The sequence below is a fragment of the Lepidochelys olivacea genome, assembly GCF_965140295.1.
Source record: "Lepidochelys olivacea isolate rLepOli2 genome assembly, chromosome: 14".
Taxonomy (NCBI): Eukaryota; Metazoa; Chordata; order Testudines; family Cheloniidae; genus Lepidochelys; species Lepidochelys olivacea.
In genome coordinates, this window is record NC_140424.1 from 6,586,493 (window position 1) to 6,614,464 (window position 27,972).

General features: G+C 49.0%; 1 protein-coding gene across 13 annotated transcripts in view; it reads right to left on the minus strand.

Annotated features, from left to right (window-relative positions):
- ARSG (arylsulfatase G) overlaps positions 1-27,972 on the minus strand; it is a 91,511-nt gene that overhangs the window by 38,581 nt on the left and 24,958 nt on the right. For 8 of the 13 annotated variants that reach the window (XM_084648565.1, XM_084648564.1, XM_084648575.1 and 5 more), the window contains exons 2-7: positions 17,458-17,666; positions 16,799-17,175; positions 12,520-12,707; positions 10,606-10,653; positions 8,434-8,545; positions 7,350-7,487 (exon numbers count right to left, since the gene is read on the minus strand). In XM_084648565.1, coding sequence (XP_084504691.1) covers positions 7,350-7,487; positions 8,434-8,545; positions 10,606-10,653; positions 12,520-12,707; positions 16,799-17,022 — 710 coding nt within the window. In that variant the 5' untranslated portion in view covers positions 17,023-17,175; positions 17,458-17,666. Of the gene's footprint in view, positions 1-7,349; positions 7,488-8,433; positions 8,546-10,605; positions 10,654-12,519; positions 12,708-16,798; positions 17,408-17,457; positions 17,667-24,354; positions 24,433-27,972 lie in introns of those variants that run through there. The other 5 variants (XM_084648574.1, XM_084648566.1, XM_084648567.1 and 2 more) reach the window with 5 other exon arrangements.

Here is a 27,972-nt window from a genome sequence, read left to right on the forward strand (position 1 = left end):
CTCAGAGCTGCAAACCGCATGCATTCAACTTTTCACAAAGCACGTTTAGAGGAGAATCTTGTTATCAAACAAACCGGGCTGCTGATCGTCCCCCCTTGACGTTTGTTTTTCAATCGCCAGTGGACACATCCTGTTTTCTTGTTTACAGGCTATATTTATCTCCTCAAAAGAGGCCCGCTCTTCCTCAGGGGCCTGTGAAGGGAAGGGCGGGATGACAAGTGATCGGGAGGAACTGGGTCATCCCAGTGACGCGTCTGTGCGCGAGCGCACATGTCAAACAAAGGGCTGGAAGTCACCGAAGGACACTGCAGTCTGCCTCGCTAATTCCCAGCCCTGCAAGTCTGTGCCTCTGTTGCCGAACCAGAGCCTGATCAAATTTTAAAAGATTTAAGATGCTACCATGACTCCAGCAGAGCACGTTTCCACCCTGCGGCCTATGTTTCCTTCCTTTGCCTAGAGCAGGGGTTCTCATATGGGGGGGTCGCGAGCTGTCAGCCTCCACCCCAAACCCCACTTTGCATCCAGCGTTCATAACGGTGTTAAATATATTAAAAAGTGTTTTTAATTTATAAGGGGGGGGGTCGCACTCAGAGGCTTGCTATGTGAAAGGGGTCACCAGTCCAAAAGTTTGAGAACCACTGGCCTAGAGGACGTCTCCCACACCGAGTGAAAACATTAGTCAATCCTAAAGCTCACTGAATAGCCTTTTTATTCCACAGCGTAGCTGGAGCCAGCCAAAGTGCCACACCCTATTGCACTTTGTTGTTGGGCTATTACATTCCTGTACAAAATTTAGCTGTAATTAAAATATGCATATACGTGTCTAGCCATTACTGCTGTGGGGGAAAAAAATCACTTTCTTTCTGTGGGGTGATGCGATACTATTTTCCTGAGTCTGCAGGGAGCCTGAAACAATAGCTCAGGGGGAAGATGGGAACCATCCCTTTTATTTCAACAGGGCATCAACCTCTGAAACTTTAAGTAAGGACAATTTCCAGTATCAGTGTTGTTAACTGCTTCAGTGCCAATTGTTTTGACAGACCCAGCCAGCTACTCTGAGCGGGGTCTAAATTGAATTTGAGGCGAATACCGCCATTTTCACACACCCACACCTAGACGCTCTACTCAACAGGACCTCGTTTTCTGAATAGCTTGAAACAGGCTCTAGAAAAGCAATCTCTGCAAACCCAGGTACCACACTGCAGCAAAATTTCACGCAAAACTATTCACCCTTTTAGCACTAAAGCATGTTCACAGTTCCCTTGACTTCATATCTAGGGAATACTGGTGAAAGTAAATCAAGATCTTAGGAGCAGGTCTTTTTGTTCTGTGTTTGTACAGCGCCTCGCACAATGGGACCCAGGACTGGGGCTTCTAGGTGTTACCACAACACACACAATAATGTTAATAATTTAGCCCACTGGAGTTATCAATTGGAGTTTTGCATGAGGGAGCATGTTTGGATCTGGCCCAAACAGCAGGAGTACAATGTTTCTAATAGGAGTTGGGGAAGGAATCCAGAAATAACCGGATTCATCCCCCGTCCACTCAGCTGTGAATCCCGGTTGCCTTTTGCATCCACACTCCATGAGGATTCTGCAAAAAATACATATTTAATTCATAACTCATGGGTGGGACTTTTAGAATAAAAATCCTTTGACTTTGTACCTCTCAGTCCCTCGGTTCTGTGTCCCTGGACGGATTTGAATCTCACTGTCATGAGCTGCTCAGCCTTGACACATCTAGCTAAACAAAGTATAGCCGACACACCTAGTGTTCTGCCATTGTCTAGCAATGTGAGAGAGTCAGGCAAAGAAGAACCATAGCAAACTAAACTATTTAAAAGTTAAGCGGCAGCAGCCAAACTGGACTTTGCCTCTGAACAGCAACCTGTTTAATCCAGTTCTCAGCAGATAATGAAACATTTCCCCCAAATATCTAGACAGTGGTTAAAAAGCTTTTCCATTAACCCTGCATGTGTAAGACCAGGCACAGTGCAGCTGCTTCTAAAACAGTCACACGGGATCAGGGCAGCAATTCAGGGACAAGCCTTCCAAAGGGCACCCAAGTTTTTGCACAGGTAGACAGGTGCCCTGATGCATGTGAACCAGCTGGGGGTTAGCTACGCGCACAAGCAAGCCTCAGTTCGGGGTATTGGTGCTCCTAAAATGGGTGCAGATACAAGGCAAGACCAGTACTGTAGCAGATTCTAGTTACTCTCACGCCATGACTGCAATGAGGGTTGGATACCAAGGTGACAGATAAAAAACAGATTAGCACAGAGGTAACTGGGGGCAGAAACTGCCCTGGAAAATACATGTTTAAGGTATGTCAATACTACCGCTCCCTGGTTTAGACACCACAATCTGAGGCTGGTCAGAGTTCAGGCTCAGACTTTGTCACTGATGAGTGAGGCAGACCCAGCACTGAACTGACAGGCTCTTCTTTGTGCCTGACAACAGGATGCCAGGGCCCTGCCAGTTTGTTCTAGGGCAGGGGAATGGTTCTAGGATCCCCTTTTGCATCCCCAGAGCAACTGGCAGCTTGCGGAGAAGGATCAACTGCAACCAGCAGTTCCGAGGCTTCTGGAACACAGTTTTGCTTTCTCCTACTGCCCTGGCAGGATCCAGAGGAAGCCTGGCCTCCAGCTCTGACTCAGGGGTGTTTGATCCTGCCCCAGCAGCTGATCTGGTATGAAGAGAATCAGATTCAGGGCCAGCCCATGCTACTAGCACCAGAACGCTCCGGGTCTCACTGCACAGAAAGAGGCTAGCTACACATGACATAAATCCCCTTTCCAATCTCTGGCACCAGTATCCCTGTAGAAGGTCACGCCCTGCTCTGACTGAAGTCAATGGCCTGACTCCCTTTGGTTCAGTGGGAGAAGGACGAGATCTGCCACACACAGCTGAACTTTGCACTCTAGTGCTCTTTTGAATTAGGCTCCGCAGCAGCCGTGTCTGTTTGATGACTACTTAGCATCTGCCCAGCCTCACACCATGCAGAAAGCTGGTCTGTAAAAGTGACAGTGACAAACTGATGGACAATAGGAACCGGCTCCCAGTTGAAGGGAGATTCTCAGGGGGCTGCTTTACATATTTAAAGCACCTTTACAGTAGCCAAGCAGGGCAGAGGGGCCTTACTGCAACAGAGAATCAGGCCCTGAGTGTATGTTCTGAGATCAGTAAAGGGTATGGGCCTGCTTAGCCCTTCAGTGAGGGGTCCTGAGCCAAGCTCACTTACATTGGCAGCAGCATGGGACCCCTGCAGTTCAGCTGTCACCAGCCCTGCACAGATGCCAGAGTGGGGAGAGAGTTCAAACACTATGTGAATCTAGCCCTGCTGTGGTTTTAGGCTCTATCCACACTGTGGGGAGGAGCTGGGTCCTGCCCTTGGTCCACACAGCCCACATGCTATACACTGCCTCCTTTCAAAAGATGCTCCGTCAGCCCCACTTTCCCCACCACCGCAACACTTAGAGTCCTACCAGATACAAACAACTACCCTTATCGCAGATATGGGGTGGCTATTTAATACTGGGAGTTGTCACTCCTCCCAAGAGGAATTCTCCTGCAACCCAGACAGAGCTCTGCAGAAGCCCCCCCAGCTTGGGCTAGATAAGACTCTGAGAATCACACCAGGCTTTTGCATCTCAAATTAAAAGCTTCCCTTTCCACAGAGCCTGCTCTACAAACAACATACCCCCCGCCCCAGTACAAACACACAGCAATAGACTGTGCCCCTCTCTCACCCAGCCTGATAAACATTTCCCCTGGCCTCTCTCCCCCACCCATCTCCTTCTGGAGTGCCCCTTTAATTAGGGGGAATAGGAGCCACCTGTTCGCCATCAGTGGCTCCCAATGCAGGAGATGCCTGCTCTTCTCCCACAGAGCCTGGTTAACTCCTGCTGGTGGCTTCCTTCTCCCTGCAATGTGCCTGCAGCTGTCTCCTGCCTGCAGTCTCCCCTGTTGCAGCTCTCACCCTTTGCTACCTCTCAGAATGGGGTTCCATTAACTAGGACAAAAGTGCAGCTCTCTTCCTCTGGAGGGCACCTTAGTCCAGGGCCACCTTCACCAGTGGCCTCAAACTCCTCTCCAGGGCCTCAAAGTAGCTGTAAACCCAACTCTCCTGGCTGGTTAAATGAGGCTTCTTTGCATCACTGGAGTGGCCCAAAGCAGCCAGAGCATATAGGTGACCCTGGCCCAGGGTCTCCACTGGACTGTGGGACCTGCCTGGGAGGTGGTGAGGTCAGAGGGGTGGGGTGAAAAAAGGGAGACCTAGGCTGACTGTTGCTGGGCCATGTCCTAGTGAGGAGGTCTAACAGACTGTGGACTGGGCTTCTAAAGGGAGCAAGGGAGGCACCCTTGCAGGGGTCTTTCAGAGCCTGATCCTGTGAGGTGCCCTCAGCTCTTTGGGGAGACCCGAGGGGAATGGTGACATTGGTAACTGCCAACTCAGGGCCTCACAGCCAGCCTGGACAAAGCCCTGCGCTAGCCCCTGCAGGATGGACTCTATAAAGGCCTGTTCCACCTCTAATTTCCATGGCCCCCTGAATCTCCGCTGGACTCACTGGGAGCTTTGCTTATGTGCGAACTGAGGAGGACCCCACTCTGATTGACAGCAGTGGGAATTTTGGGAGGGAACAGAATCGAGCCTTAAGAGCTGCAGTATTTGGTCCCGTAACAACCCTCCCTTTCCTGTGCTTCCCCAGTTAATGCTGATTTTATAGCACGTGTGGCTAAGCCCCCTCTCGCTCTCAGAATGCAGCCTGGCCCTCAATATGTCTGTTACACAAATATAGATTAAAAGACTAGACCTTTCCAAAAAATCTTATCTGTAAGCACACATGACCCTTGCACAGGAGATGCGCTGAAGACAGAAACACTTTTACTTCGAGCCCTGCAGAACATTCTTTTGTGGCTAGCAGCCTTTTCCCCCTTGAAGAGTGCTTTGAAAAGTGACTCCACAGAAACTTTCTACTCCACAGATCCACTCCCTGTACATTTGCAGAGGGAGGTCCGCTCACTCTGATGACACACTTAGGTTCAGTTTCACATAGGTCCGTCGGTCGCTAATTCCCATATTTCAATAAGAGTTAGGATCGTAAATACCTCTGGGGAGCTGGGCCTAAGACTCCAGGCCTGCAAACTCTCACTGCTACACTCCTGTTAACTCCAGGACAGTGAGATGGTACCATCAACTATTCTGGCAGCAGCAACAGAAATGCAAACTCATTTCCCACTACTACACCGAATTCTGCTCTCAGAAATACCAGAGGGTGGAAAGGGTCAAGCTGGGTCAGAGCGACAAAGTCTGTGACCTCTAAACAGACTCCCCTCCAGAACCTGGAATTGAACCCAAGATTCCTGAGTCTCCACTATTCCTCTGCTGGCAGCAAACAGCTGTGAACCCAGGTGGCAAAGTGTGTGCTCTATCCCCCGTTAGTGCTTGCCCACATAGAGGAGGACAACCTACGGCTGCTGTCAGTTAGTCCGTTAGCTCAAGTGGCAAAGGTCTGTGCCGTGCATCTGAAGGTTCTAACCCTGCTGATTACCCATCTAGGGAGCCATATGATTTCACATGATGCCATTTGCTTTTTCAAAAACCTAGGAAATTATACACACACAACATACTCCTGGGGGGCTTCTGAGTGACTGCGCGCCCACAGAAAACGCACACACCCACCCACCTCCGCAGAATTCCTGTGCTTCCCTATGGCAGGGAAGCAAAGGGATGCCGCATGGGGGGCTGACCAGGGGTGCAGTTTTGGGGAGGGATTGCGCTGCCAAACAGAGGTGAGGCACGGGGGGGCACATGGGGTTACATGCCACTCCCCCATCCACCCATTTCTGCAAGCGCAGAGCTGCCCAGCTAAAGGAGGCTGGCTCTAGGCTCTGCTGACTCGGCAGCTGAACACTGCCTCCTGGTCCTAGTACCAGTTGAGTTCCCCTTCTGTGTGCTGGCAGCCTTCCTGTTTCCCGTGCAACAGAGAGTGCCAGCAGTGGGGCTGGGTAAGGGCGGGGGGCAAAGGAAATGAGGGAAGGGGGTGACGGGGTGGTAGGAAGAGGCAGTGGGGAAGGAAAGGGGGGTGGAATAGGGCAGGGGGGAGGGGAACGTGGGAGCGAAGGGAGGGGGATAGGGGAATCACGGGGGAAAGCGAGAATCCGGCACGTGGCGTCCTCTCAGCAGCAGCTGGGGCTCCCCCGTGAAGCAGGCCCATCAAACCCGCACCCTGACCAGCCCAAGGCAGGCATAACCACAACTCTATTAAAAGACTATTACAGTTGCAAAGTCAAAGACTCTACAGGTAGGAGCTGCCAGAATTTAGACTGCCTGGGCAACCCTAACTCAAGCCCCTTGCGCATACGCATATCGACACAGTCTTTAATGACGTGGTCACACACTATTTTTCCCACCGGGCCCCTGCCTCGGTCCGCGCACAGGATGGGCGGTGCTCCCGGAGTGAGCAGGTATTCAATATTTTTATTTTATCCTCATCGCTCCATATGGCTCATTTACTGAACGCTGCTCTGAAGACAGCATTAATAATTTCCTCATGGGCTTTTCCTGGGTGCTCAGCACTAGAGTATGTGAGTGCTTCACATGCATTACACAATCTATTTTCACAGGCTCTCAAGTCTGCCCCCCATACAATGAGGCACACACCGTTAGTGACCACCTGTGAAAAGTCTGGGGCCAGCGGCTTGCCCAGCATCACACAGGAACTCTGTAGCAGAGGCAGGGATAGAATCCAATTCTCCAGGGCAACATTCAACTGCATTAATCATGGGACTATTTTTTCTCTTCGTACAATATGCCTCATTCGCTACACACCTTCCAGCTTCTGCTACAAATGAGGCAGGGGTCCTACACACAACAGTGTGCTTCATTACACAGCCCTGATTCAGCCCCAGAGCACTGTCCATCCTGGGCACTGAATGAGGCAGGGTTCCCTAGTATGTGATCATGTTATCAAAGACTGTATCGTAATGGACATGCACAAGGGGATTAAATTAAGGTTGCACAGACAATCCTATTTCGGGCATAGCCTAACTTATGAGTGCTTGACTTGTCAACCATAACCTTCTATTAATGTTGGTTTTTGCACGCAATTTCTGAGGATTTTAAAAACGTGAACTACAAAAACTGCAGTGCCATCACGTGAAATCCTACTTACCGCTCCACAGGCCATCAGCAGGGTGAGGATGTTTAGATCCACCCCGCAGACCTCGGCCACTTGAGCTAATAGAGTAACTGGTAGCAGTAGCAGGATGCCACCAATATTTGGACATTGCCCCAAGCTCTGCAGAGACAGAGCTGCAAAGTGGTGTCTCGGGGGGCAGCCTTACCTTGCGCGCTGGATGAACTGAGTTGCTTTTTCTGCATACTCTGCAGCCAAGCCAGTGAGGTTCACAGGCTGTTGGATGATGGTAATGTTTTCGAAGAGAGGAAGAGCCACCTTGGTGTAACAATCTCTCCCCTGGCTGCTGGAGAGAAACCAAGAGACTCCATTAGTAACAAGGGAGGCTTTCTGAATGAAGGAAGCAGGTCTGCTTGTGCCCTGACGTCAGTGGGGTCCATTCGCAATGTGGCCCAGTCTCAGTTATTGCCATTGCATTCGTTGTGCCAGAAATCAAGCCTCAATTTTCTCGGGTTTGGCCGCACTTGTGAGACAGACAGCCCTGGAGGGGATCTGAACTCAGTCCCTCACCAGCCCCTCCCATTGCGGGAGAGCGAACACATTTTTGTTACCACGGGACCACCAGGAGGCTTCAGCCTAGCTCAGGGCCCCTTGCTGGATGGACACTCAGTAAGGGATAGTCCCTGGAGAGATTATAGTCTCAACAGACAGGAACTGAGGCATAGACAGACTGAGAGACTTACCCAAGATCATACTGGGGGGGGTCTGTGCAGAGCCAGGAACTGAGCCCAGATCTCCTGTGTCCCAAACAAGTGTCTTAACCACTTCCCTCCCAGGGACCCTGTTTGGTCTCTGACTTCAGCAGGAGCTGGCCAGGGCCCTTCGTCTTGCTCTCTGGTCACCTCCTCTGGCTGGTGCATGAAGGAGCACTGACAGGTTCCTCAGGGTTTCCTTGGCCTGAGGGAGCAGTGCTGTGACGCCAGGGGAGGAGAGTGAAGGCGCCCCCAAACCAGCTTGGCCCCCCAAACCTGCTGTGTTTTATACACACTGCAGGGTAAGAGGGGATGGTCCCTCTGGGGCCGAGCAAGGGGAGAGGAGACCGCAGCGAACATTCATTCAAACCCTTCATCTTTACAACCCCTGCCAATTTCTCTGTTCCTGGGATCGATTAGAAAACGTTTTCCATTCAGCTCTGACACTTAGCATGAGGGAGATGCCATCACGTGAAATCCTACTTACACCTGCTCCCATCAAAGCCCAGACTCCATTCCACCCCACCGGAGAAGCTGTACCTTGTGGTCGCAGAGTGTCGAGGGCATGCCGGACAGGGAGGGAGGTTGTAACCTGGGGTGTCAGTACAACCCATGTCGTGACTGTAGGGGATCCCGAAGTAATAGTCGAAACCTGGGATCCAAACAAGCGCGTTAGCGTGTCCGCAGCTGCCCGCTGTGGCCATTTGCCTTTTATACACTGTTTACACAGTTGTTGCTGCTGAGTTTACAAACACAAGGACGGGAACAGGGTCAGTTCTAGGCAAAACAGCTGCTTAGACCAGTGTGTGGGTCATGACCCAGTACCGGGTCACGGAAGGTAAGGCACTGGGTCGCGGCAGCTCTGGTCAGCACCGGCCCGTTAAAAGTCTCATCCGCGGTGCTGCCTGGCTAGTCCCTACCCGTTCCGACACCGTGCTGTGCCCCAGAAGCGGCCAGCAGCAGGCCCAGCTCCTAGGCGGGGGGGCCATCTGGCTCCACGCGCTGCCCCCACCCCAAGCACCAGCTCCGTACGCCCGCTGGCCAGGGGGCGGTGCCTGCGGGCAAGAGCCATGCAGAGCTGCTTGCGCGCCTCCGTCTAGGAGCTGGACCGGCTGCTCGCCGCTCCCAGGGTGCAGCGCGGTCCGTGGTGCTAGGACAGGTGGGAAGCTGCCTTAGCAACCCCGCTGTGCCGCTGATCAGGAGCCACCGGAGGTAAGGCCATGCCCCAACCCCATGCCCCAATCTCCTGCCCCAGCTCTGAGCCCCCCCTCAAACCCAGAGCCCCCTCCTGCATCCCAAACCCCTCTTCTGATTTAACTGGGAATTGGTCCTGCTTTGAGCAGGGGGTTGGACTAGATGACCTTCTGGGGTCCCTTCCAACCCTGATATTCTATGATTCTATGATTCTCTCCGGCCCCACCCCAGAGCCTGCACCCAGAGCCCAGACCCCCTCCCACACTCCAAACCCCTGCCCCGTCCTGAGTCCCCCCCAAACCTGGAGCCCCTTCCTGCACCCCAAACCTCTCATCCCCAGCCCCACTCGAGCCTGTACCCCCAACCCAGAGCCATGACCCCCTCCTGAACCCCAACCCCCTGCCCCAGCCCTGAGACCCCCAAACCCAGAGCCTGCTCCTGCACCCCAAACCCCTCATCTCCAGCCCAGAGCCATGACCCCCTCCTGCACCCCAAACCCCTCATCCCCAGCCCAGAGCCTGCACCCCCAGCCCAGAGCCATGACCCCCTCCTGCACCCCAAACCCCTGCCCCAGCCCAGAGCCCCCTCCCAAAGCCTGAACGCCTCATTCCCGGCCCCACCCCATAGCCCTCATCCCCACACCTCACCCCTCTGCCCCGGCCCTGAGCCCTTCCCACACCCCAATCCCCTCATCCCCAGTTCCATAGGGTCACGGGCACCAACAATTTTCTTCAACTGGGTTGCCAGAAAAAAAGGTTTGAAAACCACTGGCTTAGACACCTCTCCTTCACACAGACCATGCAGGTGAATGCTCACACCCATGGGGCTCCATGGAGGTCTTACTGAAGGTTCAGGGATCTAGCTCATGTTATAACAGGACAAGGATCCATTGAGACTTCATTGTTTGTACTTTCCTGTGTTTTTTTCCCCAACATGGTCCTCTTTTTAAAGGGCTCTACTATGGAGTTAATGGGGGGCTAGACCGAGTAAATAGCACAAGAAGAGGGACTCTATTTTAAGGACAAATTGACCGCAGCGCTGGCCTTTCCTCCAAGTGAAGATGGACTTTTGGGGTCAACTCCACCCCAGAGATAACTCCACCAACCCCAGTCGGAGCAGCCCTGAGTGTGAACTTAAACACAGGGCAATCCAGAGCACAAATATCCCCTACTCCACCTCGGCTACCAAAAGGAATTCACACCTCATAAACTGCGGCCCCCCACTCTGCAAGCCCATGGGAGCAGGGCAACAGGCATTCCCACCCAATAACTAGAGCTACTCCCTCCACGGAGAATTCAAGTCACTGACCACCCCGCAAACCCCTCCTGCTGCTGCGGGAGAGGGCAGCAGAACTCCTCTGGCAGCTAATGACCTACAGGGGGACTGACAGAGGAGCCTGCTCCTTGCTTGCTCCTCCCTCTCTGAGGGCAATTACGAGGAAGGAGGCGAATGGGTTTAAAAAGAGAAAGGGACAGTGGGAAACAAAAACCCATGCTGGGTTTTACAACAAAATCTTACCACGGAAGCTGGGATGATAGAGGCCGCTATGTCCGAGGTGCCATTTACCTGCGTGGACGCAATAGGAAGTCTTTTCAGAAGGTAAACTTCGCAGGTACTAGAAATTACATACAGTGTCCAGGGCCTGACATTTTAATCCAGCAACAAGAGTCGCTGTCTTTGCAGGGCCTGTTTAAAGCATGCCATTTTGCCAAGGGATCCATTCCATAAGGGTGTTAGATCTCAGAGGAATTTCATAAAACAATTCTTACGTTTTCTCAAGTCTCGCTCATCCTTAAACCCTTACCAAGGTTCTGCCAGACATTCAGTTTTCAAAGACAAGATATTCTAAGAGGTTCTGAATGGTCCATTCTTGGCTTCCTCCTCTGAATTGCCACATATGTGTTTTCGAAGATCAAGCACTATATTCTCAGGCCCTACCACAATTTGGCCCCACATGATGACCAACAGTTTAATTATGAAGCTTTAGCTATTCTGGCCCATATCCTGCCATAATTTTGCATGCAAAACCACCTTTGAAGTCAAAGAATAGTTTTGCATGTAAGTCAATGTAAAGAAATGGCAAACTGCATTTAACTAACTGAATTTTCCGGTTTTTGTGACTTTCTTTCATTGCATTTCAATGGCTCCGAATGAAAGTGTATGTTTTATTCATTATCCACAGATGACTGATCTGATGCACTAGAATGTCTCCCTTGGAAGTTGGTCGAGCGCTCCATATGCTTGCAGTAGGGAGTTGGAAACTCATGAACTATTGACATAACACATAACATAGCTTTTCGTGTTAGCACAGGGTATTATATCAAGGAATATTTGGGTCTGTGGGCACAGAACCATTCCGCATGCTAATACTTTGATTAAATGTTACTATATGTAGGAAAAAACACTTTTCTGAAGTTAAACAATTCACACATTTAGATTTTGGAGGGAGCCAGAAATTTAGTTCACATCATGATGTAACCACCCAGAAAAATACACAGTTAAAAAGGCAATTTTTTTAAAAACATCATAGAACTGCAAAAAGAGAAAGAGAAAAAGTGAAAAGTCAGAAAAAAAACATCCTTTAAGTTCTTCTTTAATGAATGCACGGGTTTCAGTGTAGGGAAAAGAATCCCAAGCAGAGGATGGGCGCCTGTATATATTTTCACAATATTGAAGAAATAAAAATATAGATAGATAGATATAGAGAGAGAGAGAGATACAGGCAGAAAGTCCTCTGGAGAATATATATTGGCCGAAGGTCCAGGGAAACCACATAGTTCAACCTGCCCCTGGACCATTCTGCCAACGTGCCTCAACGCCAACCCAGAAGGGACCAATCCTGGAGGTGAATGAAGAGTCAGTCTTCACGGCGTATTTCAAGGTTTGACTTAGCTGCTGTGACTGCCAGCAAAGGTGCTGGTCATTTAGTGCCAAACGAGATGATATTTCTCATGACCTAGACATGACCTAGACGTGATGCTCAAGCTCCCTCCGCAGAACAGCCATCACCGTTATTTAATGCTTCTATTACAGTAGCACTCCAAAGCCCCAAGCAGAGTCAGGTGTGCAAGGTGCTGCACAGACCACAGAGGCAGATACAGTCTCCACCCCCCCCCCACGCCCCCAGAGTGTACAACCTAAGTGGTAATAATCACTTGCAGCCACTCCCAGCGTCGGTTGGACCTGAGCCAACAAATTAGCTCCACGGTCCATCCTGTGTCCCTTGAGCAGAGGTGTTGGAACAATCTTTATGGAGGGGGCTACTGAGAGCCATTGAACCAAACTGTATATAATGGAAACCACTTCAAGCCAGGGGCTGCTACCTCCAGTACGTCTGTTCCAGCACCTATGGCCCTGAGCCCTGTTTACCATTGTCTACATAATGAATTGCAAAACAGAACAACAGTGAGCTTTCCGCAGTGCATTAATTACCTATTACCCCGGTGATGTATCCTGCTTCCTTCAGAACCTCAGCTAACGTAGTCTCATTGAGGGGGAGGCCACCCACTGATGTGACAGCAAAGTTGTGGGTCACTCCATTGCGAATACCGAGCCTTCCTGTGAGCAGGGAGGCACGGGATGGGGAGCAAGTGGATGCAGCAGAGTGAAAATCCACAAATCTAGAAGAGAAAGAGGCAGAACGTACCTTAGGATTTGTGACTGGAACGTCTGACAAAAAGCTGCAAAAACTACCCCTGCTAGCTGGCAAAAATTGACATGTTCCCACATGCTGGGCTTTGTTCGAGGAGCCCAGGGCTGCAAACAAACATACACATAGACTCATAGAATATCAGGGTTGGAAGGGACCTCAGGAGGTCATCTAGTCCAACCCCCTGCTCAAAGCAGGACCAATCCCCAACTAAATCATCCCAGCCAGGGCTTTGTCAAGCCAGGCCTTAAAAACCTCTAAGGATGGAGATTCCACCACCTCCCTAGGTAAATGGAACGTGATTGCCATTCACTTACCACAAGTGCAAATGGCATATTGTCCATGTTAGTGGCCAGTGAGATGCTCAGCTGCCTGACGATAGCTGAGTTCTTTGTTCAAACTGCCATGAGTCTATCTGGGTTTCAAATTGCCACCCATCCCCTTAGCATTTGAGCACCTTCTGCACAAAGGAAATTGGCAACAGTGAAGCCCTGAGTGGATGTCATGGTGTCTCTTGCTCTTCTCCCTCTTTGGGGCATGGTAAGCTCTGCTGGGAGCAGAGTGTGTTTTGGAGAGGGAGTAGGAACAGGGAGCGGCTGATGCTGGGAACGTCACTGTGATTATATGGTGGAGACACTTTATCAAGTAGGAAGGTTCTGCAGGGTTCCCGAAAGCCCATCCGATTCCAGATTCATCCATAACCAGAGCCCTTCAAATGAGACGGATTTGTCACTGGCTTTCACGCGCTTCATGATCTGCATTGTTCCAAAGGAGGGCAACTGTCTCAGCAGTTCATTGATGGAGCTGTGCTCTCTAATGCAGTGGGGAGCTGCTCCATTAAATGCTTTGAAGAGAAGGACCAATGCCCCGGCCTGGTGGCAGAAGTGGACTTGATGTGCTCCCCACAACTTATACTCTAGAGGAGCTGGGCAGCTGCACTGTGTACCAGCTGGAGCCTCTCTCTTGGTTCTCCATTCAGAGACCGGGAAGTGCTGTGACCCAGCCTGGCGGTGACGGGGACACAGCTCTCGCCCAAGAGGAAGGGAGGGGGTTCCTAGCGAGGCACAGGCAATCAGATGCACAAGTGCAGATGCATTTTTCAGTGTGGCCCTGGGCATTTCAGTCCTTAAATATCAGGCCCACCACTTCCCTAACGCCTACTTTGTATCTTCACAGTCAGACCATTCTCCTCACACCCACAACAGCATTGTGAGAGACTTGTCTTGTCTGGAATACATGGCTGGGTCATCTCCTTAAATTCTATTGTCTATTCCCCATCGCCAGAACCAACTTCCCTCTGCACCAAGGACCTGATACTGGAAACTGTCCCAATTTGGGACAACACTTCAGCATGTGTTTAAATTCCACTAAACACCCACAGATTATATCGGAGCCCAAGATCATACTTATCTTCCCCCCAAGCTTTCTGAGGCCTTTCTCAAGCAGCCAGCACTGCTCCTCAGCCTGCCTTGATCTGAGGCTGTTGTCCCACTTCTGGTTAACCACACACTGGCTCCATCGGTCAGGTTTCTCCATTTAATTCTGGGAAATCATTCTCTGAGCAGCCCCAGCTCTGCACAGTTCCATGCACCAACTGCCAAATACCCCACAGGACTGAAATCCTAGGTAAGAACCTCAAAAGGACAAAGCACTAGAAAATATAGTGCAGGGAACAATCTAGCAGTCCTGGGGAGAAGGCAGGCGAACTACAGTACCTGATCTAGGAGGTTTTTTCTATCTCATATAGGAGCCAGACTGGAATTGCCAGACTGGATCAGACCTCTCATCCACAGAGTTCAGAATCCTGTCCCAACCGGGCCCACAACCAGATGCTCCAGAGGAGGGAACAAGGACCCTACAATAGGAAGATGTGAAATGCCCCCATGAAGGTCTCACCCTAATCCCTAAATAGCGAGAGTGGGTGATTTAAACCTTGAAATATGCGGTTTTATAACTGTAGTGAGGCAGTGTGGCCTCCCTCCAAGCTAGACGGGGAGGAACCACTCTCTCTGCCCGGGTGGGCAGGGTCAGGCCAGGCTCGACTCTCCCACCGAAAGTTGAGAGGCAGGGCAGGAAGTAGAAAAGGCGGAGCCCCTAGCTCCATTGGAGCCGAGAGAGGACCGAAGCCGGGGAGGAGCTGGTGGGACTGCCGGCAACTGAATACCCCAATGAAGCAGAGGATCTTGAGACCACGGAGCCCAATCTGGAACTCTGGTAGGAAGCAGCCCAGGGAAACCAGACTTCAGTTTGGTGGTGTTGTGGCCTAACAGCTGGTCAGCATGTTGCGAGAGGATCCCCGCTGACCCAGCGGCGGGACACCCCGCCACTGTTAGGGCCCTGGGCTGGGATGCAGTGTAGTCCTGTGGGCTTGTTCCCCCCTACCCCTGGGATGGCAGACTTCCCATCATAGAGTGCTTGCTAGCTCTCCCCTGCCTAAGGGTTAGAGCTCACAGACTGCTTTATTGCGCTGCCTGATTACAGGCCTGAGCCCACAAACTACTCATTAGCCCAGCCCTGCCCAAGGGCCTCATCCCTCTTGACTATTAGGATCCCACCCTGTTATGAAGGCTGGAAGAATAATGCCCTGACACTAGGCTGTGATCCCAGTGACTAGTGAGGTGGCGTGGCCTCCCTCTGACCCAGAGGGATAGGGACGACCGCAACACCGCTACACTAACCTTTCTAAAACAGGAGTTAATGAACTGGAGAGAGAATAAATTGTGCATTCTTGTTACCTAATCCTGGCCACATATTAAATAGTTAATGTTTGGGAACAGCTTTGAAAATGTAAAGCTCTGTGCAGATGCTCAGGGTTATTGTTACAATGCATTGTATATCCCAGTAAAAAGGAATATTAAGATCATTTTCCAGCTGAGATTTCTCTCTGGGTTCTACACAAAAAGACATGGTATGATTTCCTCCGCGATTACCATAACTTGTATTTATCAATGTCCTTAAAGACAAGACTTGTTCATTTGAACCAGGTCCTGCCTCTAAATAGTTGCTAAAATGAAGAAAAGTCTTTACTCCTAGGCAATTGGTTCATGCAAATATTTGTCTATCAGCTGTTCCTAGGCTGTCAGAACCCAGGTTCTCTGCCACGCTGGTCTGAAGTTGACCACAGTCAGCATGAAGAACAAATACGTTGCAAACAACCAAAGTTCTAAGCACGGATGCTATGTTCACTGATTTCCTGTGCATCTGGGCAGGTTTTCCAAGGCAGTCCTAATGCTTATTCTTTCTTGGGTCACCACCTGCACCTTTTGGGCTTGCTGCTGCCTGCAGACCAATGCCATAAATAAGAAGGATACTGTTCACTTGTATCACCCCTTCTTTTGGCGATTTCAGTGGTTTAACAGACACTAAAGCTGGAACTGTCAATGAGGCCTATGGAAGCTAGGTGCCCATCTCCAAACCCGCCAAGGCCCCTTTGAAAATGCCAGCCTTAAAGCTCAGCCTCGCAACCCCTGTGTGAGGTAAGGGAGCATTATTATCCCTATCTTGCTGAGAGGGACACTGAGGCACAGGGTGGGAAAAGATACTGCCCACGGTCACCCAGAGCTGGGAATAGAGCCCAGAGCTCCTGATTCAGCTTCCTGGGCTTTAATCACCTTCCCCTTCCTCCTCTCCCCTCAGTTTCCCTCCCCTCCCCTTGCCTCCAACCAACTCATGGGAAATCTGCCTAATTCTGAGGCAGGTGCAATATCTTTTGGACCTTCATCCTACAGGCCACTGTAGCAGGCAGGGTTCCCCCAGTGTCCTGCCCAGCCACACCCCATTGGTGGCGCTAGGTCCCTGCTCTTGCTATTTTGAGGGCATGAGTGATATAAGTGACACACGTGCCTCCGTAGGTGTGGGGTCTCAGCATAGGATGAATTAGACCACGGTAGTCCACAGCATGGTTCTCACATGGATCTCAGACAGGATACACTGGCACTTACTGTTGTGATTAAGAACTAGTGAGAACCTCTGTCCATTTTACTGTTGCCCACCGGCCATTTGGTATCACACGCCAGGTAAATGGAAGACTCAGAAATACACAGGCGCCTCTTTGAGGCTTACCTCATTCCTTCTGCAGCCATCTGATCCAAGTTAGGAGTGTCCTTGGTTTCTGCCCAGTTGGCCCCAAGGTCCCCCCATCCAACATCATCTGCCAAAATGACTATGAAATTCGGCTTGTTCTGAACTGATCTCTTCTCACCCACACAAAGATCTGAGAGGTGATAAAAGAGCCAACCTAAACAGCCAGCCAGTAGCAGAAGCATTTTCAGGAACAGAATCTCCATGGTGTCAGGAGAATGCCTCCTGGAGACCTTTAGCGTGAGTGAGTAGGTGGTGGTGGCCTATTCCTGCCACACGCTCATTTGAGAACTCCCATTGTCGTGCTTTCCTCAGCCGTGATTCAGCTGTTTATTGCCACCCAAAGCAGCCCTAGGATTCTGCAGAGACACAAATTTCACATCTTTGCATGGCTCTGAAGAGACAAGTTACAAAACTGCAGTATTGACTTTTGATCATTTGGAGATCGACTGAACCATAATCTTCCTTTCTCTTTTCCATTTGCAAACAGCTGACATGCTATGTGAGATCTTGTAGGAAGTCACAATAATCATATTGTCATTTAAAAATTGTGGGGTTTTGCTAAATATGCAATTCAAATAACGTCTTATTAATATAAAGTTTACTTATTTTTCCAAAGCTTCTTTATCCTGATTACAAACCTTCTGTATGGCATCCAATTTTATAAATTACTTAGTCTCAGGACGCATGGAATTTAGATTACCGATGTCTACAGGAGAATTCTCTATTTGGCCTTGTAAAGTGATGTTGTCCATTTCTTCAAAAGAATAGACAAAAGCTGAAGTTAAATGATGTTGAACTGTTCTTTGAATTCCATAAGGGGGACACCTTTACATTACAGCAAATGTTCCTGTGCAAGAAAAACAAGAGACAATTAGCACTGGAAAGAGTTAAGCTTTAAACCTTAGTCCTAGTGAGCATAAGAATTGTTTTTCTATTGCACAGACGTTTCCTTTGCTTTTCAAACACAGCAGCTGCAATTTTGCTGTCAAATTTAAGGTTGCTGTAACTCAACTGATAACTACTCCAAAGCCTGGAAACAAACACAGTGACCATTTTCCCTAATCACCATATATCAAACATACAGACTCTGATTGTATAAACAATCAAGCCTGACTTCTTCCTATAAAACTAGGAGCTGAAGATCACTGGAGAAGTAATTTTGCCTAGATTTGCAATGTGATCTCAGATTTGATCTTTGAGCATGAGGTCATGCATTCAAAAAAGAATTAGATAAGTTCCTGGAGGTTAGGTCCATCAATGGCTATGAGCCAAGATGGTCAGGGATGCAACCCCATTCTCTGAGTATTTCTAAACATCAGACTGCTAGTAGCTGGGACTGGACGACAGGGGATAGATCACTTGTTAATTGCCCTGTTCTGTTCATTCCCTCTGAAGATCTGGTACTGGCCACTGTTGGAAGACAGGATTCTGGGATAGATGGACCATAGGTATGACCCAGTATGACCATTCTTATGTTCTTATGTCATAGGGTGTTACTAATCTGCATTACAGACAGCAAACAGGCAGATGAGATTGATGTGCAGACTTTCCACAATTTTTAATAATTTACAAGGACTAAGGTCAGTTAGTAAAACTCAATTTTAAAAATTAAACTTTCTTTACACTGAATAGACCCACTCCTCATACTGAGCCAGAACATGCCACGCTTCCTCATCTGGAATTTCAGCTTATCCCACGAGTAGTCCTGTTGATGTCAGTGGAATCACTCAAGGAGTTCTCTACATGAGTAAGGGTGTCAGAATCTAGTGCACAGAGAGCAGCGCTGGGCTCATAAATACAGGGCAGGGCCGGAAAGGCTGGAGAGAAGGCAATGTAGTAGCTGTGTGCTGATGGATTGTCACGGAAATCAGTGTGCTTGCATGGTGGAAGCTGGGGGCAGATTTGGTCCAAGGCGGTTATAGGAAGGTACATAAGGCAGAACTAAGGGACCAAATGCCTGTAGGGCTGTCTAGAGAAACTGCCTGGAGTTATAGTTGGGGAACATGTTGAAAGTTACGATTTAACTAAACTAATCCGCCAAGATTTACCAAAAAATGAGCTGATGCCTAAGAAATCAGTGAATTTCATGAGACAGTAACAAGAAATGAGGTGGCGGGAAGCTCGTATAATTTACAGGACTTCAGGCTGTTTATACAAAACCATCAGCACAAGCCTAATCTGCAAGGACAATAAGAATGATATCAGAGGGTGAGACATTTGAATGGGCAAAGAACTGGCTTGAATATCAAATACAGAAAGCACTGAGTATAAGCAACTTGAAGTGGACAGAGCAAGCTAGCGGAGTCCAGCTGGGGCCAGTATTATGACAGATGTTTCCAGTTGTGTATCAGTGCCCTTGAGGAAAGAATGTGCAGCTGACAATACAAAATTTGTGGGTCAGTCAACACATCTGAGGAGGGCAACAAAATTCAGAATGATCTCGATAAACTCGTAGGAAGCGTAAATAAATGAATAATCAAAAGCAAAAAGGACCATGAGAGGCAGGGTAAAAAGAGAGAAAACACAACAAGCACCATGTGTAGGTCAAGAATTCAGCAGCTGGCAGTGGGAAATTAGCCATCAATTCATTATTAAGTTTAAAAAATCTTAGGACTTCAGTTCAGATCTGCAGCTTTCTTTAGTCTTCTAACTTATAATGAAAAATCATCGTAATAAATATAACCTTGTGAAGTTATTGAACGCCTTTCATCTGAGGCTCTCAAAGCTCTTTACAGACATTCATTAATGAAGTGTGTGAGGTACAGAACAGACCTTCAGATGCGCATACAATCTAAGTGATTTGTCCAGGATCACACATGAGCCACTGTCTGAGCCAAGAATAGACCTCAGAAGTCCTGACTTCCATTCCTGTGCATTAACCACAAAACCACAGTCATTCCCTCATGTATTACCCTACCAAAAAGAACCTGTATCAGACAGAGAGCTAGATTAGATTGGTACTAAATTTCCTTCATTTCTGGACAGATTCCCATTGTAGTGAAACAGACTTATGGGGGCAGAATTCCTTTAGAAAGAAGAGCTTCAGAGAGGTAACCGTGTTAGGCTGGATCTGTAAAAGCAGCAAAGAGTCCTGTGACACCTTATAGACTAACAGCCGTATTGGAACATGAGCTTTTGTGGGTGAATACCACTTCGTTGGATGCATTGGAGCTCATGCTCCAATATGTCTGTTAGTCTATAAGGTGCCACAGGACTCTTTGCCGCTTTTAGAAAGAAGGTTGTGAACGAATGGGCCCAAATTGTTCCCTGCAGGGCTCCCTTGATGAAAGTTATTCTTAGTCTCTATATATTTCCCAGACAGATTTTACTGGTTTTCCTGTTATCAGTCTCTGGGCTGGGTTGGTTGTTTTAGTTAGTTTTTTTCCTCCTAATGAAAAGGGAAGCATCTGAAATAAGTAGGGACAGGATGCTCTCTTTTCTCAGGTGAAAACTGTTTGCAGGCTGACGAACACTGCAGAGCTCTTTAAATATTGCCTTGTGTACACAGAGAAACATCCCATAGTTTGCCAACTTTCACTGAAAAAAAATATTCCCAGAATAAAAGAAATAAAATAAACCAATTCTTATCACCTTTTCATAAAATGACTCTGGTTCCAATCCAGCCCAAGGGATTGATCCAGCAAACACTATCAGGTATCGCATTTGCCACTATGAACAGTTCCTCATGGCGTAACCTCCACGTGCAAATTTGCCAACACCCAAGTGTTCCAGAATCTTGAGACGGGCTTTGAAATCACAAGATTTTAAAAATTAAAAAAGGTGAGGAGGGGGTTCCTGTTATTTGCTTTCTGGATTTTGAGCTCTTCGGGATCACTTTTTCAAGCTTTTTCCACAAGCATGAGGGCTAGGCTTGTGTTGTGACTTGCAACAAATAGTTGGACTATTCTTTTAGCCATTTTCCGGTTTTCGTCCTGTGCTATCCTGGGTTGTGAGCGATGGTCAGGCCAACGCAAGAGTCTGTGCTCAGTGTCCCGGTTTATTCTGCTTTATGTGGCTTGTTTGGAAGGAGAACTTTGTAGCAGTGTATTAGGGGTGCCAGCCCTTGTGCCCTGTAGGTGCGGTATCCCTCCACTTTGGCTGGCTTGCCCTAGAGTAATAGAGGTACTGTCGGACTCCCTACTGCCCTGGACGCTAGCTCAACACCTTCTCAGCTTGGTAAGACGTGCCAGAGCGTATGCTCTGCCGTACTTCGCTGTCAAACCCCATTCACCCCCACACCAACGCTCTGTGATCATATACCGAATGAGAGCAGAAGGCATACAGAGGTGACTGATGTATGCAGGCAATGCACGACGCAAAGCAGAGATGGGCGGGGTTATGTAGTCCGCAAGCAAGACAATAGGTGGACAACCCACATCAGTGACTGCATCCCCAGAGACCACAAGCGATCACTGGGCAGACGGACAATGCGCTGGGCCAATCCCATGATAAAGCATGCTCGCAACAAAACAGAATGGTGTGGCGTCGACTTGCATTCGTGGAGGGACGGACAAGGACAAGCTGGACAAAAGTGACAAATGCTAGAGACTTATGTTTTTATTTAAAAAAAAAGAAAGCTGACATTCTCATGTAATCCCATGACATTCTCATGTAATCCCATGACCCCAGAAACATGTCTACACTGGTACACTGGTATTGTACTAGCAAACCCCCCTAGTGGAGACACAGCTCATACCAGCAGAAATATTCTTTTGCCAGTACAGCTTATGCCATTCCCCAAACAAAATAAGCTACCCCAGCAAAAGGACTTTTTTGTCAGTATTAGTGTATCTACACTCAAGTATTTTTGCCATTTTACAAACGTCGTAGAGAATCACATCCTAACCGACATTATTATACCAGAACAAGTATCTAAGGTAGATCTGACCTAAGTGTTTGGAAGATTGGGGTTCAAAACAGCAGTGACTGAAAGTTATTAGCCTGTGCGGGCTGGTTTGGGGTGTATATGAAATAAGATGGTGTCCCTCTTCCAATCCCCAATAATGGGCAAGTGTCCACTACACAAAAAAACAACTGACTTTCTTCCAATCCCCAATAATGGGCAAGTGTCCACTATACAAAAAAACAACTGACCTTCTTGATCTCATTTACACTGGTGTAAATGTGGAGTATTCCACTAACTTAAGTACAGTGACTCTGGATTTACACTGAAGTAGCTGACAGCAGAATCCTGTCCCTGTTTGACTCCCCTTTCGCCCATGGTCCCTTCCAAAGGTGTTCCCTACAGAGCAGGGTGGCACATTGGCAGGTCAATGCTAGGGGACGCTGGCACCAAGGCTGCTGTGGATACACCTGTTCTACAGACAGAAGGCTCTGGTCTCCAATGCATGTTCTAACACCGTTCAAAATTGCTCCATTCCGTTTTTTTAAAATGGGGTTTTTTTTTAAATATCTTGAGGATTTTGTAACCACTTTTTTAAAAGTCCATGGGAAACTCGGTCACACTCGCAAAACGCCTCTTCTACCATAAGCAATTCTTAAACTATATTTGAGTCCTTATTGGAAACAGTGCCTGTCCTCCTCAGAGAGGAAGATCACGTTGATACTATTGTAAAAGGACCGAACCAAGAAATGTAGTTTGTTCAAAGCTGTTCAGAAAGCCCTAAATCTAAAAACACCAGAAAAGAAATCACAATGACATTCTGGTTTGACACACGAAGCAAGGCTATTCAGAAGACGCAGACAGATTGAGACCCCATTGTTTCCAATCCCTGCAGTGTGGGGGTGTGGAGGAGTGTCTAATGGGTGGCTCTGAAAGGGAAAGAGGCCAGGAAGCCTCCTGGGAGAAGCCATCATGATGGGAAGGGGACGTCGTGGAGCAAAGCGTGGAGATCCTGTTTGAGGTCAAGGAGACAGAGTGGGAGGATCAGAGAGGATGCCCCTTATCTGAACTTTTTCAGCTTTAGATTCAGTTTAGGGAAAGGGACAAAGGTCAGTCGGGCCCCTGATTTATCCAGACCCAGCTGACCCAGAATGCTGCAGCCAGGCTATGCCCCCCATGCCCAGAAGCAATAGCTCATCACCCTAACCGCTGACATTTTTCCTGGCCTCCAAACAACTCACTTCTTCTCAGCCTTCAGCATGAGATCAAGTCTGCTATCAGTTTAAATGGATACATCCTCGATTGGGGCACTGTATCTTGCCTTGTCCATGCAACTGTCTGGTAGGTATTTACCATCTCAAACTTCTAGGATCTTAGGACCTGATCCTGCAGGTCACTCCATACACGAGGACCCAGCGCCCGTATGTGCTCGCCATTCACATCAATGGGCACAGTGAGGCCCAATGTGGGACTCTATGTTGTCACTCTAGTGTACACAGTACCTTGCAGGATGGGGGCCATGCTGTCTGCCTGGTTTGCAGAAATTCTCCATGCACATTACATCCTAGCCACATGCACATCAGTCTTCCCATTCTAATAGCACAGTGAAGTAAGCAAGCAAAGCAAAGTTAAGCATCACGAGAAAGAGCCTAATCTGCATTTCAGAATAACAGCCTGTGAAAATGTGTCCTTTTGTGCAAGAAGGGTGCAACGGCACTCCTCGTTGAAAATGCCCAAGCAAGGTGTCTTTTAAAATTGTATATATGAAAAACAAACATTGCTGGTAGGATACTTCCTGCTAATAAAAGGGCTTATGGCTTTGCCTGGCAAATCTCATCTAGCATGAGTGACCTACCCCAATAATACATTGCCACACCCCTGCCTGACCAAACTAACTGCACGTCCAGACATCTGACAGTGAGGCTGAACGTTTGGCAGGTGTTTCAATTTATTGTAGGGAGGTAAGCGGGTCTAACGTGGCTAACACAAGCAATCTGAACCATTTTCAAAGGGCATTGTCTTCTCTCTAACTGAAAACTGCTCGATCCTCTTAGCTCTCAGGGTATGTCTGCACTGCAGCTGGGAACACGCCCATAGCTGGGATAGGCAGAAAGGCACTTGCTATGATGGAGCTAGAGAGCTAAAAATAGTTATGTGGCCATTGTGGCACAGGCAGCAGCGGGGGCTGGCCACCCGAGTTCAGAGCCGGCTGGCCCTCTGGGTGTGCTCTCAGGTGGCCAGCCCAAGACACAAAGTCCACAAGGCTATTTTTAGTGCACTAGCCTGAGCGGAGCTAGCAGGTGTCTGTCCACCCCAGCTGGGAGGCTTGCTTCCAGCTGCAGTGGACAGACACCCTCAAAGGCCATTAACAGAGATGTGGAACGAAGTCCAAAGAAACCTAGATATGCACACACGGCAGATCAGCTACTCCAAGTTTTCCCTGTCCAGTCCAGGGTAGTCATCCTGACCGAAAACGAGTGATGCAAACTCCATATTCAGCTAAGTACTAAAGCATGTGCTTTTCCCATGGACTTCAGTGGGATTTAAGCATGGGCTTCAGTGCTTTGCTTAGTAGGGGCGGACTCAAGCACATGCTTATGTGCTTTGTTGAATCGGAGCCCCCGGTCAGAAGCAAGAGGGCGGGAGGGGTGTCTCGCCAGTTGAAAATGCTGCAACCCAGCAGCGAACTCACCTGCCACAGTCACTCCTTAGAACAACTGCAGGGCTTCCTGAGGAACAAACTCCACTCTCTTCAAACAGAGGCCAGGACAGTTCCTGAATTCTGGGTGCTGCGGTTGGCTGTCCTAGCTTGAGAATTCCTGGACTATCTAACAATACGTCACTCCACATTGTTTGAACAGAATTCCTTCTTTAACGGCCGTATGGTTTGTATGTTTGCACACCACCCTGTCTGAGTTTGCATATCTGAAAACTGCCTGTTCAAGCGCAAGGGGAGAAAGCTGTAGGGTTGCCACCACAACAAGCTGAGTGTATGGAAGCCTAAAGCCACTGTGGAGCTTGCGCATCACTGCACCATTCAATGGCAAGGCACCAGAAGGCTTCAACAGGGTGGAAATTATCAATACGTCTCCATGCAACATCCTTCAGTTTCTACTAGGAGAGAAATGCTGCCCATAAAGCTAAGCTTCGCCCACTGCAGTAAATGGTTCTTGAACACTGGACAGCTATATTTTAATAGTGAGGCCAATTAACCTATCCCCCCCCTCAGAACAGAAGCTATGCTGTGATTTGGCTAATCAATGGCCACCGTAAAGTAAATCCAAGCAGGGTGGGCATAGCCAGAGGGGAGAGCAGTAAATGTCTGTATGGTCTTTATTTTTTTACCTGTACAGAAAACTGTATCCATTAAATTGTCACCAGTCTGCTCTGGAGAGAATGAGTCTTTGGGCCACTGTGAGCTAATCTCTACACAACTCCAGACCGGCCTGGAGAATGGAGCTGTCAGCCAGGACCCAACAACGTGACCCCTTTGAACTATGGAAGAATCTGCCCGTTTAAAACACAAAGAGAGGCTTTTCTGAGCCTGCTCGGTGAGCCCCCCGACGTGTGTCCCAAAAGCTCAGTGACGGACCGTCTCCACTACTAAATCCCAGACCACAGGGAGCTAATGTGGGTCAGCAGCCCCCAAAGAAAGTTTGAATCAGAGAGGTAGAGTCTATACCTTAGCCCGAGTCCCCTGGTTTCCAAGCCATTGTGTGAGGACCCTGGGGCTGAGCAGGCCCTTTGACTGGCCTGAAGCACATGGGCAAGCCTTGGAGTGAGGTGCTGAACAGGTGATGCGGTAGGAGTGCTCCCCGCCGCAGTGGGGAACCAGAGGATCCCCAGGAGGGAATCCAGAGAGGGGGAGCTGGGTTCAGTGGGATGAACCAGGGAGGAAGGACTAAGAGCCAAAGACACCTCACGCTTGTAAATGAACTGCCCTTTCGTCAGACACCAGCCAGTGCAGAACACTGCTTCCCACAACATCCCCATCTCCAAACATCTCGACGGCCTCCCCGGCCACGTCAGCATCTAATTCATTTTATTTTCCCACCTGCTTTCAAAATTACCCAAGAAGCTTCTCCAGCCCGCTCCAGTCTCAAAAGACCACCTGCCTCTCTCTCCTCCCCTCCCTGCTTCTCCTTCATCACATCGTGCACCATCTCCCATCACAGCTGCCAAGAGCCTACCCCTCCGCAGCTGCCACCATCTGGTACAGCCTTCCTTCTCCTCATCGCCCTCAGACCTCACCCAAAACTGCACATCTCCCTTGCCAATGCCTCCTTGATTTCCCTTATTACCTTCAGTGAAGTGTGAGACAAGGAGGGTGAGGCAATAATCTTTTATTGGACCACCTTCAGTTGGTGAGAGGGACCAATGCGACTACAACTACACAGAACACAACAACCTGCGAAGTGTGGACAGTTTGCATGAACAACACTCTGCAAAATAAAGTGGGAGGAAAAGTGTCAGGGAGAGCAAAGGAAATGAGCGGAAATGGGCAGAGGAGGAGGGAGGCAGACATGTATGGAAAAGGACAGATGGATGAGCAAAGAAGAGTTCAATCAACCGAGAGGCCAGACAAGGACAGGGCTGCATTCAAGCTTTGCCCAAAAGAAAGGTGTTGGCCTTTTTTTCTTTCTTTGTTCTGAGAACACTGGCATGTTATTTTCTCACCTGGAGCCACAAATCTCTTCTACTGCCTCAAAACTACTTTACCTTTAACCAACAGGGTGAATGGCTGGAGGATAGGGCCATGAACTCTTCAGAAAGATCCTTTTCGCACAAAGGTTTTTAGTAAAGAGGAATTACAGAGGATGGGACATATGCTGATGTCTTCACTCAGGCTAAGCCCTTTGAAGTCAATGGGAGTTAGTTGCCAATTGAAAGTTAATGGGAGTTACCTGAGCTGCCAATTGAAGTTGAAGAAAGCTCAGATTGTTTCTCAATAACGTGTGTGTGTGTGTGTGTGTCTGTGTGTGTGTCTGTGCGTGAGTGATCATTTACTATCCCCGATTTGAGTGACAGGGACCACGGAGGGCTTTACCCACTGAGAAATTATACATGCCATATGAGATGCAATGAGCACTGCAGAATGATTTAAGAATCAAACAAAGATCTTGATTTATTTCCTAATTTTTGAAAGTTTATAAACCAGATTCCTTAAAGTTCTTCTGAGTCCCATTTGAACTAGGCAGAGTTATTTGTTTGTTATAGTTTTATATTACCATGGCAATGTGGCAAGTTTCCACAGTCCATAAGTACAGCAGAGCAAACAAGATAGGGTTTTATACCCCATTCTGGTCTGAATGAAGTACTCCTACCCCACGTCCTGTGTAGCTGCAAGCCCCATTCCAGAGCCTGGTAGCTGTAATGCAACACCATCCAAGATCGCCTGGCCAGAGCCACCACGCCACCCCTGGGGAAGGTTGCCATAAACTCTGCCATCCCCAGAACCAACAGCCAGACATCATCATCATCACCAACGAGGACCGGAAGAAGATCATCATGGTGGATATCACAGTGCCCTTCGAAAACAGGACCCCGGCCTTCCACGATGCCCAAGCTCAAAAGTTGGAGAAATACACCCCTCCGTAGGCGCCAATTTTCCGTCTTTCCTCTGGGTGCTCGACCCCCGCTCAGAGCCCCGGCCCTGCCCCCACTCCAACCCTTCCATGGGGCCCCGCCCCCATTCCAACCCCTTCCCCAAAACCCCGCCCTCGCCTCCTCCCCTGAGCGCGCCACATTCCCGCTCCTCCCGCTCCCTCCCGGATCTTGCTAACAGCTGTTTGGAAGCGGCCGGGCAGGAAACAATGGGAGGTAGGTAGAGGAGTGGGGACGCGGCGCACTCAGGGGAGGAGGAAAAGGTGGGGAGCGTGGAGCTTGGTTGCTGGTGGGTGCAGAGCACCTATGCACCCCTCTGGCAGAAACCTTGAGAGCTAAGGATTACCAGGTTCAGACACACGCACTGACCATCAGAGCCTTGGGCGCATGGGACACCAGTAACGAACAAGTGCTGAGAGAATGCGGAATATGTCAAGGTTCCTTCCCCACTCTGAACTCTAGGATACAGATGTGGGGACCTGCATGAAAACTTCCTAAGCTAATTTTTACTAGCTGGGGTTAAAACTTCCCCAAGGTACAAACTATTTTCCTTTTTCCCTTGGACTTTATTGCTGCCATCACCAAGCGTCTAACAGATATATAACTGGGAAAGAGCCCACTTGGAAATGTCTTTCCCCCCAAAATCCTCCCCAAACCCTACACCCCCTTTCCTGGGGAAGGCTTGATAAAAATCCTCACCAATTTG